A 17,453-nucleotide genomic window follows, 5' to 3' on the forward strand; every position below is an offset into this window, starting at 1 on the left:
GTAGTGTGTACTATTATTATAAATACAGTATTTAAAGCAAATAATATATATATATAGCCTACTAATTACCATAGTTTCAAAACAATGGTAGGGTAGTGTTGGTTTGTTTTCTGGTACCAATCGATGATATTAATTGTTGTTTCCCTCTGTCAATTACAAAAAATAAAACATTGTACTATAGTCACAATTCCCTCTCAAAGAGTATTTATTGAAAATACACAAGATACCAGCGTAACTGTATAGTTGGATAAGAATATTTTGAATAAAATACCAAAAACAATGTTCTAAAAGGAGACTATTACGTTATAATAGTATACAGCATTTATTAACAATAGCAGGGGTACTAGTAGTGTTACCAATTCGGTAATGAAACATAGGATAACCCTACAAAAAATCCTTGCGCCAAATAGTATCGCATGCAAACGAGATACAATGCTGTCATCAATTCATCCAATCTGAAAATCCTCTTGTCCACCTTTGACCTCATCACTGTTCCATAAAGAACATCCTCATTTTTTTCATACAATTCATGTTTTAAAAAACAGCGGATCTACCTTACCTACTTTTATATTTTACAATAAGAATGCGAAAAAATCACTATTTACAAAACACAGACAGAAGCTGATCAACAACCTTCTACAAAAGGTCAAAGGTTACAGTAGTGAGATTGAGATTTATATTAAATACAAAATAATATATTTTATGTGGTATACGGTAAATGGATGGTTAAATATCGGACAAGTACCGAATATGACTGGGTACGAAATTTGGCACAAATTAGATTGTACTTGGATTACATCAACAACGGATGTACTGCACCAGTCTTGTGTCCAAATTTTTCTTAAAGTAAGGGTGTGGTTTATACTCAGTCATACACGGTAATGCCTTATGTCCGATTCAAATTGATTTTGAAAACATATTTAACAATTCACAACTACTGTACTTAATAGTAATAGAAAACAAATATGCCAATTGTCTGTTGTAATATAACCCAATGACCTAATGTTACAGTCAGCGAAAAAATAAACATAGAAAAATAAACTGTTAAGAAGAATTGTCTACAAACTGGGGGATACTTTTGATTAAACTCAAAACCATGGCCATCTTTTACAAAGAAATCCCCAAAATAGTATATTTTTACAATATTTACAAATCATCATCTTTCAACACTAAAAATGAGACAGTGCATACATACACCAATCTGCAGCACTGTCACAATCCATAACAAGGATGGTACCCTATAGACTTATTTGTTAAACCAAGCCATGTGAAGACGCAGATCAGGTTCACACACAAGCAACTTGCATAAAAAAGCACAAAATAATAACTAAATCAACAGTGTTCAATGTGAACCATGCAGGCATTTTAGCATTGAGGTACTAAAATGAGTGATGTCATCACACCCTGCCTCATGTAGCTAGTGATGTCATCACACACTCATGTAGTTATTGATGTCATCACACCCTGCCTCATGTAGCTAGTGATGTCATCACACCCTGCCTCATGTAGCTATTGATGTCATCAAACTCTCATGTAGCTAGTGATGACATCACACCCTGCCTCATGTAGCTTTTGATGTCATCAAACTCTCACGTAGCTAGTGATGTCATCAAACCCTCATGTAGATAGTGATGTCATCACACCCTGCCTCATGTAGCTAGTGATGTCATCACACACTAATGTAGCTAGTGATGTCATCACACACTCATGTAGTTATTGATGTCATCACACCCTGCCTCATGTAGCTAGTGATGTCATCAAACCCTCATGTAGCTAGTGATGTCATCACACCCTGAGGTAGCTAGTGATGTCATCACACCCTGCATCATGTAGCTAGTGATGTTATCAAACCCTCATGTAGCTAGTGATGTCATCACACCCTCATGTAGCTAGTGATGTCATCAAACCCTCATGTAGCTAGTGATGTCATCACACCCTCATGTAGCTAGTGATGTCATCACACCCTCAGGTAGCTAGTGATGTCATCACACCCTGCATCATGTAGCTAGTAATGTCATCACACCCTGCCTCATGTAGCTAGTGATGTCATCACACCCTGCCTCAGGTAGCTAGTTTACAGTAACTTATCATTAGCACTACAGTTTTACATATCTCCTTTATATAAATAATAAGGGAGTGAAATAAGCCTTTATACACTGAGCCACCACGGTTGACTAAAGCTCAACTTACAACAAGGATATTGACATTCGACAATCGTTTTGTTTACATGTCTGTTTACTAATCTAAGTCGTTAATACTATTTACAAATAGGTTATCAGTCTAACTTAAAAAAACCTACAATTTATCATACATTAATTTGAAATTCAACCAAATCCAATTGTTGATCACTTATACATATCTTAATGTTTACCAAATTCAGGTGACCCCAAACTAGTAGTGGGTTGAAAGGTCAAATTAATATGTTGGTTGTTACACATTTCCAGGAAGATCACAAAATATAATACTGTACTGACTCCAGTTATAAAACAAAGATGTCAGCAAAGGTTAAAGGTCAAAGGGTATGTTAAACGTTGACATAAGTAGTTATATCTTTAAAAACATAGTATTTACAGAAATTGATTCTATTCAAATTATTTATCAATTGTTCAACCAAGTACAAAGTTCATGATTGGTTGAACAGATTGTTACTTAGCAAATCAGCGACATTATCTCATGCAGTGGTAGCTTCATCTGACTTCACTTTCTTAGTGGGTGGTTTACTGTGGGGAAAAAAAACAAACATTTACTTTTAATATTGAGTACTTTAAATACATTTTGTTTTTTAATTCTTTTTTTAAACAGGAAAAATAATGGATTATCTCTTACCTATCACCGGAATTTGCTGGACGCTTGACCGTTGTCTTTGATGCGGCCTGATTATCTTGTAGCCACCTTACTTGCGTTGCTGGACCATACCTGTAAACAAAACAATAAACATATGAGTCTTTCAAATGCATCTATCAAGAGAAAAACTCGTCAACTACAAGATGGATAAACTATACTGCCTATAATTTAAGTCTCAGTCGAGACTGGGGGAGTGGAGTAGAAAGAGTTGCAAGTTACAATACTTGGTCAGAATTTAAAACCTACCCTTTCTCGTTTCTGGCAGCAATCCTGAAGATAATGGCAGGTTTGCTTGTTTGATCAATATGCGCCGTAGTTAGACTGGAAGAGCTTACGATACAAGATGGGTTCGGCCCACAAAACACACGTACGAACGCCAGTTGGTTTGTTTGTTTTTGTTCAATGCCAGGAGCATTACGTACAGCAAGGTAAACTGAATACTCCAGGATTTCACCAGCTGTGTTTGTCGGGGGCTCCCATGACAAGTGAGCACCTTCTGAACTCTGAAATATAAATAAACAAACTTGAAAGAGTGCTCCAACAATTATGGACAATCCCCATGTAGGTGTAAATGACTTAAACTTACCTTGCTAATACGAATAGCAGATGGCGCGCCTGGATAGCCAGGTAAGCAAGTCTTGAAAGCCGAGATCTCACTCCAAGGTCCCCTGCCGCAGGCGTTTATGCCGGAAACACGGAACTTGTATGCTGTTCCAGCCTGAAGGTACTGCTTCTTTAAAGTACTATGATCTAGCACACTTACAACATCGATATCCTGTATAAGAAAAAATTGGTTAGTGAGGTATGATCTTGACAAAGTTAAACTACTTTGGGTAGCTATTGGATTACATTGTTGGAACACAAAAGAAAATTCAGCCTGGGTAATAACCCCCACAAGCATCCTAACAGAACTACACCAAAGACTGCTACCACTATACTTACGTCATCATTGCGTTGGCTGGCTTCTGAGGGTAGATGGTAATAGCTCACCACCGTACTGGTCGTCTTAATGATACCAACATCAAACCACTGGTTGGCAGAGTCCTTTCGAATTACTATCTTAGACGATGGCTAAAAGATTAAAAGACTTTCCATATAAAATGAAATCATTTTCTTCAAACTAAAGTATTTGATCATTTAATTAATTACAGACTTTAATTCAAATTTCAAAATACAATTGACAACACAGATTGACTTACTGGAGGTTCTTGTGGTTTTTCTGTCTTCACTTGAGGGACACCATTGGTAACGGCTGTGCTAGCAACAGGTTTTGGCAAAGTCACACCAGCCAATGATGCTATCGTCATGGCAATTGACTTGGGATCATTATCTGTAGAAAAGATTCAGAAATTGAATGACATATTAGTATCAGACATAGCTAATTTGTATGGCTAGCAGGTAAGCCATCAACATCCAACCACCAGCAAAACATGGGTTAAGTCCCAAGTGTGTGTTAAGTCTTGGAAGATGAAAACAAAACCAGCAAGTAAACATGTACCTGAAGTAGAGTTGACATCTTTTTGTGGCGTGGCACCACCAGGTGCTGAGGCACCAGTAACGTCTACTTCCATTGGAGTCGCTGCTCCTTGGTTACCATTCGTTGAGGTAGATTCTTTACTGTCAGTCGCTACTGGTGCAGCAGTAGTGTCCATTGGAGTCTCCTTATTAGCATCAGCTTCTTGTTTTATTTCTGCAAATAAGAGAAATACAAAACTATTCATTAAAACGAATATGCATCATAAAAAAAAAAAATAGTGCCTACTACTGTACTATTAAATTATAGATTAAGACCTCAAATCCGATGATAACCTATAGTTGTTATACCAGCTTCAAAATTGTTAGTACCTTTTGTTTCTGGTTCTTTCATCTCCACATCTGTCGTCTTTGAATGATCAGCTTTCTCTGCAGGAGTTGTGGTAGACTGTGCAGTGGCAGTAGAAGGTGTAACACTGGTAGTAACAGTAGGGGTAACATTGGCTGCATCAGTATTTGTAGTAGTAGTAGGTATCTCACTTGAAGCAGGGTTAACAGTTGGAGCAGTGCCGGATGCAGCACTGACAGCAACACTAGGTGTAGCAGTGCCAGTACCACTTGGGGTCACCGACACAGGCTGGCCAGCAGCTGCCGTTGTTGTAGTCGAAGGGGTCACAGCTGTAGTTGTATTCTCCGTGGGTACAGACGTAACAGGAGTACTAGCTGCTGGAGTAGTTACAGCTGCAGAAGAAGTAACGGATGTAGATTCTGTAACCATGCTTTGTGAAGAAGTTACAACGGCAGTTGTTGTTGAAGGAGTCGTTGTTAGTACTGCAGTGACTGCTGTTGCTGCAGTAACTGCAGCTGCAGTGGTAACTGCTGTTGCGGCAGCTGCCGAAACGGATGCCAATGCTTTGTTGTCAAGCAACGTTATGGTTTTAACAGTTGGTTTTCCGATACCTTGTTTTGCTGAAGCGGCTTGTGCGATGCTGGAGATCAGCTTTGCAGCAGCAGCTGTGTTGGAAACAACTTGTGATGCCACACTGGTTGAGCTGCTGGCTAACTGTGGTTGTTTGATCGTAAAAACACCTCCCTTTGACAAAACTGAGGATGCCAAATTTCCTGAAATTCCAGAGGCAGCAGCGGAGGAAATAGTTTTCAGAAGAGAACTGGTAGAGAGGATGCCACTGCTTCCCTTTGGAATGATCTGTATCGTCTGACCCTGTCCGCTGCTACCCTGTGGAGTCACCGCTCGGATGATTGTGATTGGCTGATTAGGACTACCAGCTCCAGACGTTCTTATTGCTCCAGTCACTATGGAGCTTCCCGGTTGCGTTGTGATAACAATCTTTGGTCTGTTGATGATACGTGTGTTGGTTGTCCCCGTAAGCATTTTTGTCGTCACTGTAACAATCGTCGGCCCTTTACCACCGCCTAACTTAGTGGCAGACGACACCGGTATGGTTTTTAAGATGGTCTTGCCTTGCTGCGCTATACTGCTGATTCCTAAGAGTGTCGGCGCCTTGTTTCCTATCTGTGTTGTTGGAGTAATGATAGTCGTTGGCTTGCCGCTTGCGTTTGTTGTTGACACGAGTTTAACGATGGTCGTACCAGCCATACCGGACTTGGCAGCGTGGATGCTGGATGCGGAGGAAAGTAGGTTTGATGCCGCTGAGACGATACTCACACCTGGTTTGTTCTGAACTAAGTTCAACTTCGGCATCTGGCATAAAAAATATTAGAACAATTGTTAAAGACTACTGACAGTAAGAAACAAACAATGAAAGCATTCAGAAACTGAGTGAAGTACTTGGCAAAATATTGCCACAGAGGGCGCATCTTGATATTTCAGCCCATGTTAAAAATATAAACAAACAAAAATGAATATAAATCAATGTTTCTTTGTGAATTTCCATGACTTATAATTCAGTAAAATAATAATTCATGTTTAATTACCCCAGAAATAGTTGTGTTTCCCATAGACGTCCGAACTAACGTGACAGTCTTGTTTGTGCCAGCAAGAAGGCCAGTCATTCCAGACTTCTGTATAATCTGAATAGGCTTTACGGTAGTGAGTCCCGCATTCGATGTCGACTTTGCCATCACAGTGATTGGCGTGCCACTAGAGTTTCCTGCCAACTTGAAAGTCGTTCCTTGCGAGTGAGCGAGTCTCATACCCTGTGGAAGGGTGATGACAGTGGGCGTGGTACCCGTGGTACTACCCAATGATGATAAGATGGCCTTGGTTGGAGTACTTGGCGTTGTGGCTGTGCTGGCTGTTGAGATCTTCTGCGTGGCGGCTGCTGCAGCTGCAAGGGCTGCGATACCACTCATTGCAGATTGGTTGGTGGACACTGGCGCAGTTGGCATCTGTAAAAAATACAAATTTACGCACATACATTTACTATTATTCCTACAAGTAACAAGAATCTAGCTTTGCCAGCAACAGAAGCAAATTCATTGTTTAGATGGGTAGAATGAATGTTGGACATAAATCCTGGTAGTACAGCTAGATGAAGCATACAAGAGGCAAGAACTATTATTATATCGTACCTGTGCTGTAGTTGTTTGTCCTTTGTTTCCAAGTAACAGTTTGACAGCATTTGACGTTGATGATATCACAGGTTTTGTTTTAGGGGTTACTAATTGGAGAGAAATACAGTATAATATATAAATAATCTAAGCTTTGGGAAATTGATACTAGAGTGAATATATTACGAGAAAGAATATAATAATCAAGTATTCAAATCTGCTCTCATAGGAGAATGAAACAAAATGTAGTTTTGTATAATATTAAATGCAAGTTACCTTTTAGACTTGGGGAAGCAGTAGAAGTCTGCGTTGGCATCTCATACTTCTGAAGTTGAAGCAGGTAGGCATCAGCTATAAGAAAGCATTAAAACCGTTTTATTATTTCTGACATTTCAACAACAAGCACATTCTTTCTGCTATCATACCGAACCAGGACACTAAGCTAAACTTGGTAAGCAAGCCAGATCCAATATACTATTACTGTATTAGATTTACTTCTTTCAGACATAATTTTTTTTAAATTGAGGTTGAAAAACTGAAGAAACTAGATAGCCACATAGCCGTGAAGGCTAGTGGCTAATAGTTAAATAATCTGCAACATTCAATTACCAATAGCAATGCTTCCCCAACAGACTTCCAACGTGTTTGTGCTTGCACGTACAAGCTGAACTCTAGAGGGTGCTTGAGGTTTTTCAGTCTCAAGAAACCAAAGATCTTTACAACAAACCTAGAAAATTGATTAATTATATTATTAATTACAAATATATATCTAAACTAAAAGTCAAGAACATTTGTAGTTATGCTAATTTGTAACCTTCAAATGCTAAGCTCTGTCTACACTGTCAAACTTTATGCGACAAAATAATGTGATGTGCTCATATATGGACATGATGATGTCATTTCACTATTATATTTGGTCATATCACTACCATATTTGGGCACATCAGACTAGTTTGATAGTGTAGACAGAGTTTAACATCTGTCAATGACAAAGTAATTGAGGAACTTGAATCAAGTGTTACATGAGTAATACGTTACTACAAATTATTGCTTGCTTTAAGGTCAATCATTTTAACAACATACACATTTTTAACCTCTCAATATAAAACCTTTCCTGGACATATATGACAAAAATTTAGTTGCCAGAAAAATAGCCCACATACATTTTAGCTGTTTAAACAATTTTAAAAATGCAAGTAAAACCTCTCCATATAAAACCAACTTTCCTGGACCTAAATAGCCCACACAGGCCTGGTTATTCTATACTTTTCTGGGCATAAATGATCAGGAAAATCTAGGGTTTTTTTTAAAACCAATTTACAATAGTTTTAAATTGGACATGTTTACTTAATGCGTTGACAGTTTGTCAGCTCAGAGACACAAACACACACCTGGTTATTCCAGGCCTTTCTATAGCCATCTCGTCCACTCCACACAAAGAGCCTGGAATGAATGGCAACAGAGCAATGTCCAGCTCTAGCCCTTGGTACTTGATCTTCAAACACTTCCATGGCTAGAGGCTCCCATGTCATCGTATCTGAAACAAAAGTTTACATATTCAATACCAAAAATGTTTTTAGTTTAAAACTAAAAATTAAATTTTAATAAAAAGACTACTCAAAATATACAAATTATAATAATCAAATTTATTATCAGGATGTTGCAAAATTATTATAATTGTTTAAAATAATGTAATTTTGAGCTTTGATCATTTAATCAAATTATCAATCCTAAGATTAAGACTATACCATTATATTTTAAGGGGTGTGCCAATTATTCATACATAGAGCAGAAATGAATACCTATATTCGGGCACATACAGTAATGTAAATAACAATTAGCCTATACCATTATATTTAAAGGGATGTTAATTCCATACATAGTACACTTGAAGTGAATCCCTGAATTATTATATCAAGTTGAGACACACAATTTAAAATAAGACTGTTCCATTATATTAAAGGGTGTGTCAATGCTGAATATAATCCCGAACACAGCCAAGTTGTATCCCATATATCATTTAGCTAAACACTAGGTCTTTAATGCATGTTAAGTTGTTGGCAAAATCATGGTGAGTTATGGTACATGTAAAACAAATGAAGCATAACATTCTAACGAGAGGAAGTTGAGAGACGCACTGGCAATTGAAATGTACCGATTAATTCCACACTTGGGAATTGATTGCAGACTTCACTTTCAATACTATTTAAATTTGAAACAAGTCAATACATTTACATCTCAAAAACACTAATGAATTACAACCATAGAAAATGATGAACTTTAAATCTAGTGTGGGTTACAGGCGAAATCTTATATTAAACGTACTTCTGGGACAACTACTTTCAATGCAAATTAAAGGTAATTTTACATATAAAAAAACTAGTATGACGACAAGTGTAATCATCCCATCCTGCATACTATAGTACAGACATGTTTTCTATTAATTTGTGCATTGCAAACAAAATCATATACTATATACTATATATCCTTGAAATTAATTACTTCTTTTAAAATACTTATTTACATTTACAATGACCTGACCTTGTTGAATTATTCTTTGCTTAAGCATGTATTGTGCTTTAGTTGTATTTGTGAAATAAAACAAAAATTAACTGAAATTGTGGGCATTCTTTTAAATATTACAAACATTTTATTGTAATAAAACAGGTCAATAAAAATATGTGAAGATTTACCCAAGTTGAGCGAGGCAAGTGTATTGGTGCATTTCCACTCTTTTTCATGTGTTGCCACTTTGACGTCATCCATCACAAGTGGTACCCATCCACCAAACACAAACATTCTAAAAATAGAAAATAGTTAGTGCTTAATTTCATTTTACCTACAACTAACTGGCTGGATCTAGGTAGTCCCCTGTATGTCCCTTTTGCTGTTAACTTATGATTAATTAAATTCAATGCGCAAGGCTAGTTACTGTGTAGAATAGCTTAGAAGAAGACAAAACTTATTTTATTTTTATTAGACAATTTAATAATTTAGGCTAAAACATTTGAAGTTTAAGTATTGTTCAACAATTGCCCTTTCAATTGTAACCTGACTGCTTGGTGGCAGTGTTTTAGTCATTTTACAAATGAAATAAATTGAGTAAGTTATTCTTACCGATGCCCAATCATAGTAGCCGAGTGCAGACTTCGTGGCAGCGGTGCCGTACCATGGATATCGGGTTTGATCCATGTGTTAGTATCTGAGAAAAATATTCAAATAAATATTTATAATAATCCATGACAATGATAATACAGGATTAAATTTCTTTGTTTAATTTGTTAGCAGTTAAATAAATTTTTAACTGTACTTACCACAATTCAGTTGCCACAGGTCACCAAGACGACAACCACTCATCCCTCCATATATGATCAAGCGAGGGCGTTTTCCATCTTTGCCTACATAAGAAACTGCTGTGTGTGACTCGCGGGGTGGTGGTGGCTCCCCGTTTGTGATTGGTATATTCCAAGAAAGCGCTGAATTTGAAACTCTTACATCAAGAGTATACAGATCATTTAAATACCTGAAAGAACCAAGTTTGACTTTAGAATGCTCTATTTGTTTTGAAGGGGAGAAAAAAAGAAAAAATTTTACTTTTTGGGATAAGGACTATGTCGGTTTATCCAGGTAAGCTAGACACACTACAATAATTCATTAAAAATGTTTTCAATATATGTAACGTACCTTGGAATATTGTTTTTCGGGTCGTCACTATCATTGGCCAACCCTCCAAAAAGATGCGCAGACCCATTTACTAGGGTGTACGTGTGACCGAGTCGAGGACAAGGTGCCGGACCGTTTCTGGGTGGTTTCGGTTTAAGGCGCTTCCATTCCCAACGACTGGCTTGTAATTCATACAGCTCATTTGAATACTTGCCATATTCTACCATTCCACCAAATATAAGCAAGCGTGTGCCATCGCAGACGAACCCATAGGCAGCACATCCTGGTGGGATATCACCTCGAACAGCAGGCACAAACCATTGGTTATTTGCTAAAAAAAAAACAACAAATTTTCACACATATTTACATAAACAATAACATTGTGAAAGATATATTGAAAGAACAAATTAAGTAAAGCTATTAAAAGTGTAAACAACAAGTTGTTTTTTTTTAATATCATAAATGTTGGTTGTTTACAAATAATGACTAGGCCTAGCACTAGAAATAAACAAACATATTTTAAGTTTTAATACAAATTGGTTTTTTTTCATTCATATAATATTATTAATATAATGACTAACAAAAAAGTAACATTTACACACAATCACAAGTAAAAATTTATTATATTTTTAAATTCTAAATATATTAGTTTACACATTAAATATATTAATAAATTATTGTAAAAAGTTTGTATTTTAATTACAGTACAGGTATATTAATAATAATAAAAATGTGCGCCAGAAATTTTTTTAAAGAAAAAAAAAATACTGACAAATAATATTAATAAAGAACACATTATTAATATTACACACATTTTATTAATTAAACAAACTGGCAATTTAAATCGTCTAATTTATCGTTTCAACAATAAAACTGAAACTCAACAATTTTAACCTACAAACAAAAATACAATGTCGAAAATACAATGACAAGGGCCGAAGCGATTAATTCGTTATGTCAAAAAGAATAATGGCGACCGCCATCTTGGGCGCCATTTTGAAAACCGCCATGTTGAAAAATCGTAAACTGCTAAAAGTTTAGGAGACATTATTTTAAAATCAAGAAGCAAAAAACTTACAATAGCAAGTGCATAATGATGTTGGCCATATTTGCCATTGCTTACGACTAATAACACACTAAAAAACTTTCGTTAAACGATACAAAACCAGATGTAAACATACAGAAAACAAGATAGACGCTCCACACACAACAACGGGCGCCGCCATATTGAATTTAATATAAACATTGTTTTAAACACGATCTACACGATTTAACGGAGATCAAAGTCAACCACCTATTTATTGAAAATAGTTTTATTGCCTGACAAACTTAAAACATGAAGTTAAGAGCCTATAAATTAACTAATCTTGAAAGTTTAACATCAGCGTCGAATGACAACAAACCCCAGCCGCCATATTGTAATGACGGAACACCATCGAATTTTTAAACATACCTGTGTTGTAAACGTGTAGTTCATCAACGATCCCTTCATTACCACCACCAAAAACAACCATTAGATCTTTAATAGCGACAGCTCTGTGACCATGGCGAGGCCTAGGACAAGGCCCAGAGGTATTTGTTACCCTCTTCCACTTGAGTATGGGTGCCGCCATGTTGTTTCTTACCCACAATACTGGGAGGGACGCGAAGAACCCGTATGGAGTAAACAATCCGACTAGCCTCTTTCCTGTTATTTAATTTATACTAATAAAAAATACCAAAATATAAGATATATCTTTATCTTAAAACATTATACAAAAATAGATTTAGATAATATACTAATTCCACTGATAATATTTATGAAAACAAGTAAATTAAACGGGTTTTTTAGTTTTTCTAAATTCATCACAAACACTGTGAAATTCAATTAACGAAATAGAGGTCGCTGTTTATATTTTTAACGGTGGCTATAGGCCGCCCTCTATAGCATAATAACATAAAGTATTCCTTAAAGCTGTATTGTCACACTGAAAAATAATTTTTATAATTTTTTTTGTTGAATATGCCATTTTAATGTCACATAATAGTTATCCACTTTGACCAAAAATTGGATCTAAACAAAATTTATTTACCTGAAAAAACTGTAATTTAAAGAAAAAATGGTCAAATTGGCTGCCAGTCAATGGATTTTTGGTTGAATTTAAAGATGTATTGTCCCTTTGACTAATTCCCAAAAAATAAAAAACAACAGATTTCGAAAAAAGGTGGGTCATTTTGAAGTATCATAATAGTTATTAACTATCACCAAAAATTTGTCGAAAAAAAAATCATTTAACTGAAATACAGACGTTTTTTTGTTAAAAAAATAACTTTGACTTCCAGTCAAAGTTTTCGATCAAAACATATCCCATAATGAAACGCGCTTGTTTGGCTACTCTGTATGCATAATCATAAAACTTCCTCACGATCTGTGTGAAAATACCTTCTCAACCGTGACGAGTTGTAAACAATCCTAATTAGCATATGCATAATGCGTACTCGTGGTTTGAAATCTTTGTTTACTTTCGCTGGCGACGATTTTCCAGACGAAATGTAATCAAACTAATTTACCTTTTATTACGTAAACTCATGTTTTTGGGGGACAATAATCTTTAAATTTAATGCAATAACTTTCTCTCATTTAATTATATTACTGTATTTATATTAGATTATCATAATTATAATGGCGGGCCTACAGTATACCGTATCATATTATCTATCTGTATAGGTACAGAACAAATTTAGGATAACTAAAATATTGAAACACTTTATTATTAAAGATGAGAAAGCGTGTTCTTTATTAAATTTATATTAAAAATACTTTAATAAATATTCTTTTTATTTTAGTAGTAGGTATATTGTTGACCATTTTCATTACTAATTAATACAATTATCAATAATTCAATCGCCATAAACAATTACTATGTATAGCACAAGCAATTAAAGTAATCGCGGTACCACTATCGTAAAAAAAGAAAAGAAACATATCAAGCACAAATGATTATCATCATTATTATCTATTTATTTGGTTCGCACACACAGTGTGCTAAACAATTTAACTCTCTGTACAGGTACGACGACGGGACAAAATATCGACCAATATTTAACAAACATTGTCCACGCCGACGATACAAGCAGCACAACAGCTATAAAATTCAATACAATTTACCTTACAACATCATTTTACCAAGTTAATATACATCTTTAACAAATACTTTAATAAAAGACCAGCTTTCATTTTGACCCTCCCATCTTTCGGGATTTTTCAATTTATAGATTAATAAGTAGGGCTACCTCCGTTTTTATCCCAAAACAAAAGGTTCACGTTTTACGCATAATGCGTAATTGGTCCCGGGATGATGAGCACATAATTACTTCAAAAAGACAATAGTCTGAACGGACCCTTAAAAGACAGTCTGAACGGACTCTTAAAAGACAGTCTGAACGGACTCTTAAAAGACAGTCTGAACACATTAATTATACAGTAGAAACAGTAAAAGTTTGTTACTGTTTTTGTATCCAAAGCACCGGTTTTGACATTTTAAAATTTAGATTCAACTTTCCATGAACTAAAAAGGTCATTCAAGTAATGGAGCATGTCTTAATGTTCTTTATAAATTACTTCACCAATATCATAAGACAACTATAACCATTTATCTTATAAATTATAGTTTTTGAATAGCCTTTATGAACAAAAGTTATCACTTTTTATATAGCAAAGTAAAACAATTATTTTGCCTTTTAGTTGCCGAAATGTAATAAATCACGAAAGACAGCAAAGTTCGAAAACATTTATCAACCAAGAACCAAATCAAATTAAAGTGTTGAATGCTGAAACATGATTGGTTGATATCCAACCAAAAATTACATGGTAATATCCAATGATAAGTGTTCTTGATAAGCAACTAAAACCTTGTTTGACGTGATTGGTTCGTGAAATCTTAATAATTATAACTAATAAACGTTTAGTACTTTTTGATTTAATTTAGTCTACTGGATTGGAATGCTATTTGGTGTAATAAAAACAGCACACTAGGGGGTTTCAGCAGTACTACTAAATTTAGAGGGGCACTTGAGTGCAACATGTAGAGTAGAGGGGCACTTGAATTGAGTGCAACATGTAGAGTAGATAATTATGATAACTAATACTCTACTAATATAATAATGACGGCAATAAGTCTGGCAATAGAATAATGGGATTACTATTATCCAACCAATCAAATTATAGAATAGATTAGAGCATACAACTTATTATGATAACATAATAATAATTAGCAGTTTTACTTAAGTTTCACACACAATTTTAAAACATATTTGGTCTTTAAAACAGCAATTTTAACTGTAGGCCTCAAAAGTTGACTAACAGGGCTCAGTGCTTCCTGTTTGTCACAATAGGCTAGTTATATCTACTAGCCTGAACTTATCTTGAGTTTGTGCAAGTCATCAACACGGGCATGTACTTAATTGTGCCCTGGGCATGAGAGCTGTGAATTTGGGTGATTTTCATACAAAATAAAAGCACAGTGGAAAGAAATCTCAAACACATTTTCAGATTGTTAGCAAACTTTGTATTCTAGGGTTTGTGCAGTTCGTTATCAGTCTCTCAAAATTAAATACTAAATAACCAAAATTCATAAATAAAATTAATATTTTATAAAATGGTTGAAACTAAACAAATTAAATTTCAACACGTTAAATAAAAAAAATGTTCCTCTTAGATGAATATGTGTATATAGACATTAAAAAAAACCAACTACTTCTGGTTATTGAAATTGGAATGAAAAAGTAGTACAAAATTGACGTAGGGTAAAGGGTGAGGATGGGGAGGAATGATTTACAAGGAAATGAGACATTTTAACATTTGGATTAGGATACCATTCCAATCACAAAGCATATTCAGCCATTTTAGAGGAATACATATGCATTAAACTTCTTTAAATAGAAACAATTTCCTGAACCAAAACACTTTCAAATATAATAATTTATAATTTACAAATTTATACACAAAAACGAAGTAGAAAAAGCAGACATCGTTGAGAGGACAGATCTTGAGAACACAAACAGTACCGAGCTGCAACAAGACAACACTCTGATATGAAAAAATGAAAAATAAAAATGTTTGTTAATTCATTGGTTGTTATTCATTTGTAAGTGTAAACTTGTGTATAACATTTAGGTAGTGGCTCCATTCTTGGAGATATTTAAAATACATTTTTCGTACCTTAAGACAAATATTATGAGCATTCGTCATACTAGAGTACTGGAACCTTTTTTACGTGCAGAATCGTCTAGAGTCGTCTCGGGGGTGAGTGTGTTTCCAAGACCGGAATCCTCTTCTAAATGGCTACCATCGCTGGATGATGCTGGTGTTGGGCTCGCATGAATCCTAAATCAAAACAAACAAATAACTTTATTGGACATGTCTGTAAGGGAAACTTTTATGATGTAATTGTATTTTTTTTCTTTGTGAAAGTTAGCAAATTAGCCAATTGACAATAAAACCATTTCAAGCATAAAAACAGATACATATTTCATCCAAAATGGTATATTAATATAGAATTCATATTACTTATTTGACGGCATTTTTAACTTGTTTAATTTATGGCTAGGATGGACATTTTCAAGTTATTTCATAATAAAACCATTTTTACATGAACAATTTTTTATTAACATTTTACTTTGACCATCAAGATATTTTTTATACCAGTAAAATAAAAACCAAAAATATGATATGCTCAATAATGTTTCCAAAACCAAAATTATAAAATGTACGTCTTATCATAAAAATGCTAAACCCCAACACCACCTGGTATGCAAATATAGAATCTTCCTCCAATCAAAGACCAAGTTTATAATGGTTCAATAAGCACCTCAAATGGTCCTTAATTGAAGGCAGAAAATATACCAATAAATAAATATAATATAAATATAATAGTGTTTGTAGTAAAAGCATTAAATATGAAAGCTGTAAGATAATAAATGATACTCGCGTGAATAAGTGTTCATATGTTTGTATTTAAGATTGGTTCCCACTAGAGACGCAACGCAAGGACGAAGACGCAACACAAGTTGACCAATGACAAGCGACAGTTTGAAATAATCCATCGCTTGTGATTGGTCAAATAACTTATGTTGCGATAACATCCTTGAATTGTGTCTCTAGCTGGAACGAGACCTTAGAAAACATACGCTTTTTTCAAAGGATTGTTTCTTATAAAAGGGATCCGAACTTTTGAAGACAATTGTTATTTGGAGCACTTATACACGCGAGTACTTTAAGTGAGTTTGAGATCTTACATTGCCGGGTCGGAGGTCATGCTCCCATCATGCTCAACGTTTCCTCTGCAATCTTTATCTTCTACATTGGTGAATGAATTAAGGCTATAGTGAATAAACGACAGCAAACAGAAAACCAACATAAAGTGTACAGCGATGACGATGGGGTGAAATTGTTAATGCGATTGAAGAGAAGAATAATGGCGTGACATTGAGCATTACAGCTCGCATATTGTTATGTTAAGATCGGGTTAAGTACACAATGTTAAGTAAGGGACAGATGGTTATGTTATATGGAAGCATTAATGAAAATTTAATATGAATGCATTAAAATGATTTAATATTCAGTAACTGCATAAATATTAATGTAATTTTGTTTTAATTAACAAAAATCCTTTAATTACATTTTGTAGTTAATTTTTGTTTTTTTTTATAAATAATATACGCTCTTACAAATCTGAATTTGACCATATTTCTCATCAATGGCTGAATTAATATCGTAACATTTAAACAAATTAAAAGTAAAGAAATACCGAAAAAAGTTTTTGAATTTGTTAAAAGAAATTATGAAAAGAACCAAAAGAACAGAAGTATTAAAACAAATACGGCAACAAAACAAAAACGACAAAAAAACATATCCCAACAAAAACAAGTAAACAAAAATAATTTAATATTTGAGCAAATTA

General features: G+C 34.7%; 2 protein-coding genes across 3 annotated transcripts in view; both read right to left on the minus strand.

The window, feature by feature from the left end:
- Positions 1-176: 176 nt before the first annotated feature.
- On the minus strand, positions 177-12,154 carry LOC144855956 (host cell factor 2-like). Its single transcript, XM_078713922.1, has 18 exons — positions 11,966-12,154; positions 10,534-10,843; positions 10,164-10,372; positions 9,967-10,051; positions 9,543-9,649; positions 8,241-8,386; positions 7,459-7,576; positions 7,126-7,200; positions 6,871-6,959; positions 6,274-6,687; positions 4,690-6,040; positions 4,343-4,534; positions 4,044-4,174; positions 3,787-3,915; positions 3,431-3,619; positions 3,091-3,347; positions 2,827-2,916; positions 177-2,720 (listed from the first exon to the last, which is right to left on the minus strand). The coding sequence occupies exons 1-18, from the start codon at positions 12,123-12,125 to the stop codon at positions 2,672-2,674; spliced, it is 4,101 nt and encodes a 1,366-aa protein (XP_078570048.1). The 5' UTR covers positions 12,126-12,154; the 3' UTR covers positions 177-2,671.
- A 1,312-nt stretch (positions 12,155-13,466) lies between these two features.
- Positions 13,467-17,453, minus strand: part of LOC144855957 (uncharacterized) — a 50,350-nt gene continuing 46,363 nt past the window's right edge. The window contains exons 16-18 of one of the 2 annotated variants that reach the window (XM_078713923.1): positions 16,789-16,872; positions 15,713-15,877; positions 13,467-15,580 (exon numbers count right to left, since the gene is read on the minus strand). In XM_078713923.1, coding sequence (XP_078570049.1) covers positions 15,739-15,877; positions 16,789-16,872 — 223 coding nt within the window. In that variant the 3' untranslated portion in view covers positions 13,467-15,580; positions 15,713-15,738. Of the gene's footprint in view, positions 15,581-15,712; positions 15,878-16,788; positions 16,873-17,453 lie in introns of those variants that run through there. The other variant, XR_013614888.1, reaches the window with a different exon arrangement.

This window comes from Antedon bifida, chromosome 11 (genome assembly GCF_963402885.1).
Source record: "Antedon bifida chromosome 11, ecAntBifi1.1, whole genome shotgun sequence".
In the NCBI taxonomy this organism is placed as follows: Eukaryota; Metazoa; Echinodermata; class Crinoidea; order Comatulida; family Antedonidae; genus Antedon; species Antedon bifida.

Bases quoted from the DNA above. Each gene is read 5' to 3' on its own strand.
- LOC144855956 (XM_078713922.1), bottom strand. From the start codon at position 12,125: ATGGCGGCACCCATACTCAAGTGGAAGAGGGTAACAAATACCTCTGGG. The intron at 10,373-10,533 runs GTACGTTACATA...TGGTTCTTTCAG, and splicing joins CCGAAAAACAATATTCCAAG to GTATTTAAATGATCTGTATA. The intron at 10,052-10,163 runs GTAAGTACAGTT...TATTTTTCTCAG, and splicing joins CCTGTGGCAACTGAATTGTG to ATACTAACACATGGATCAAA.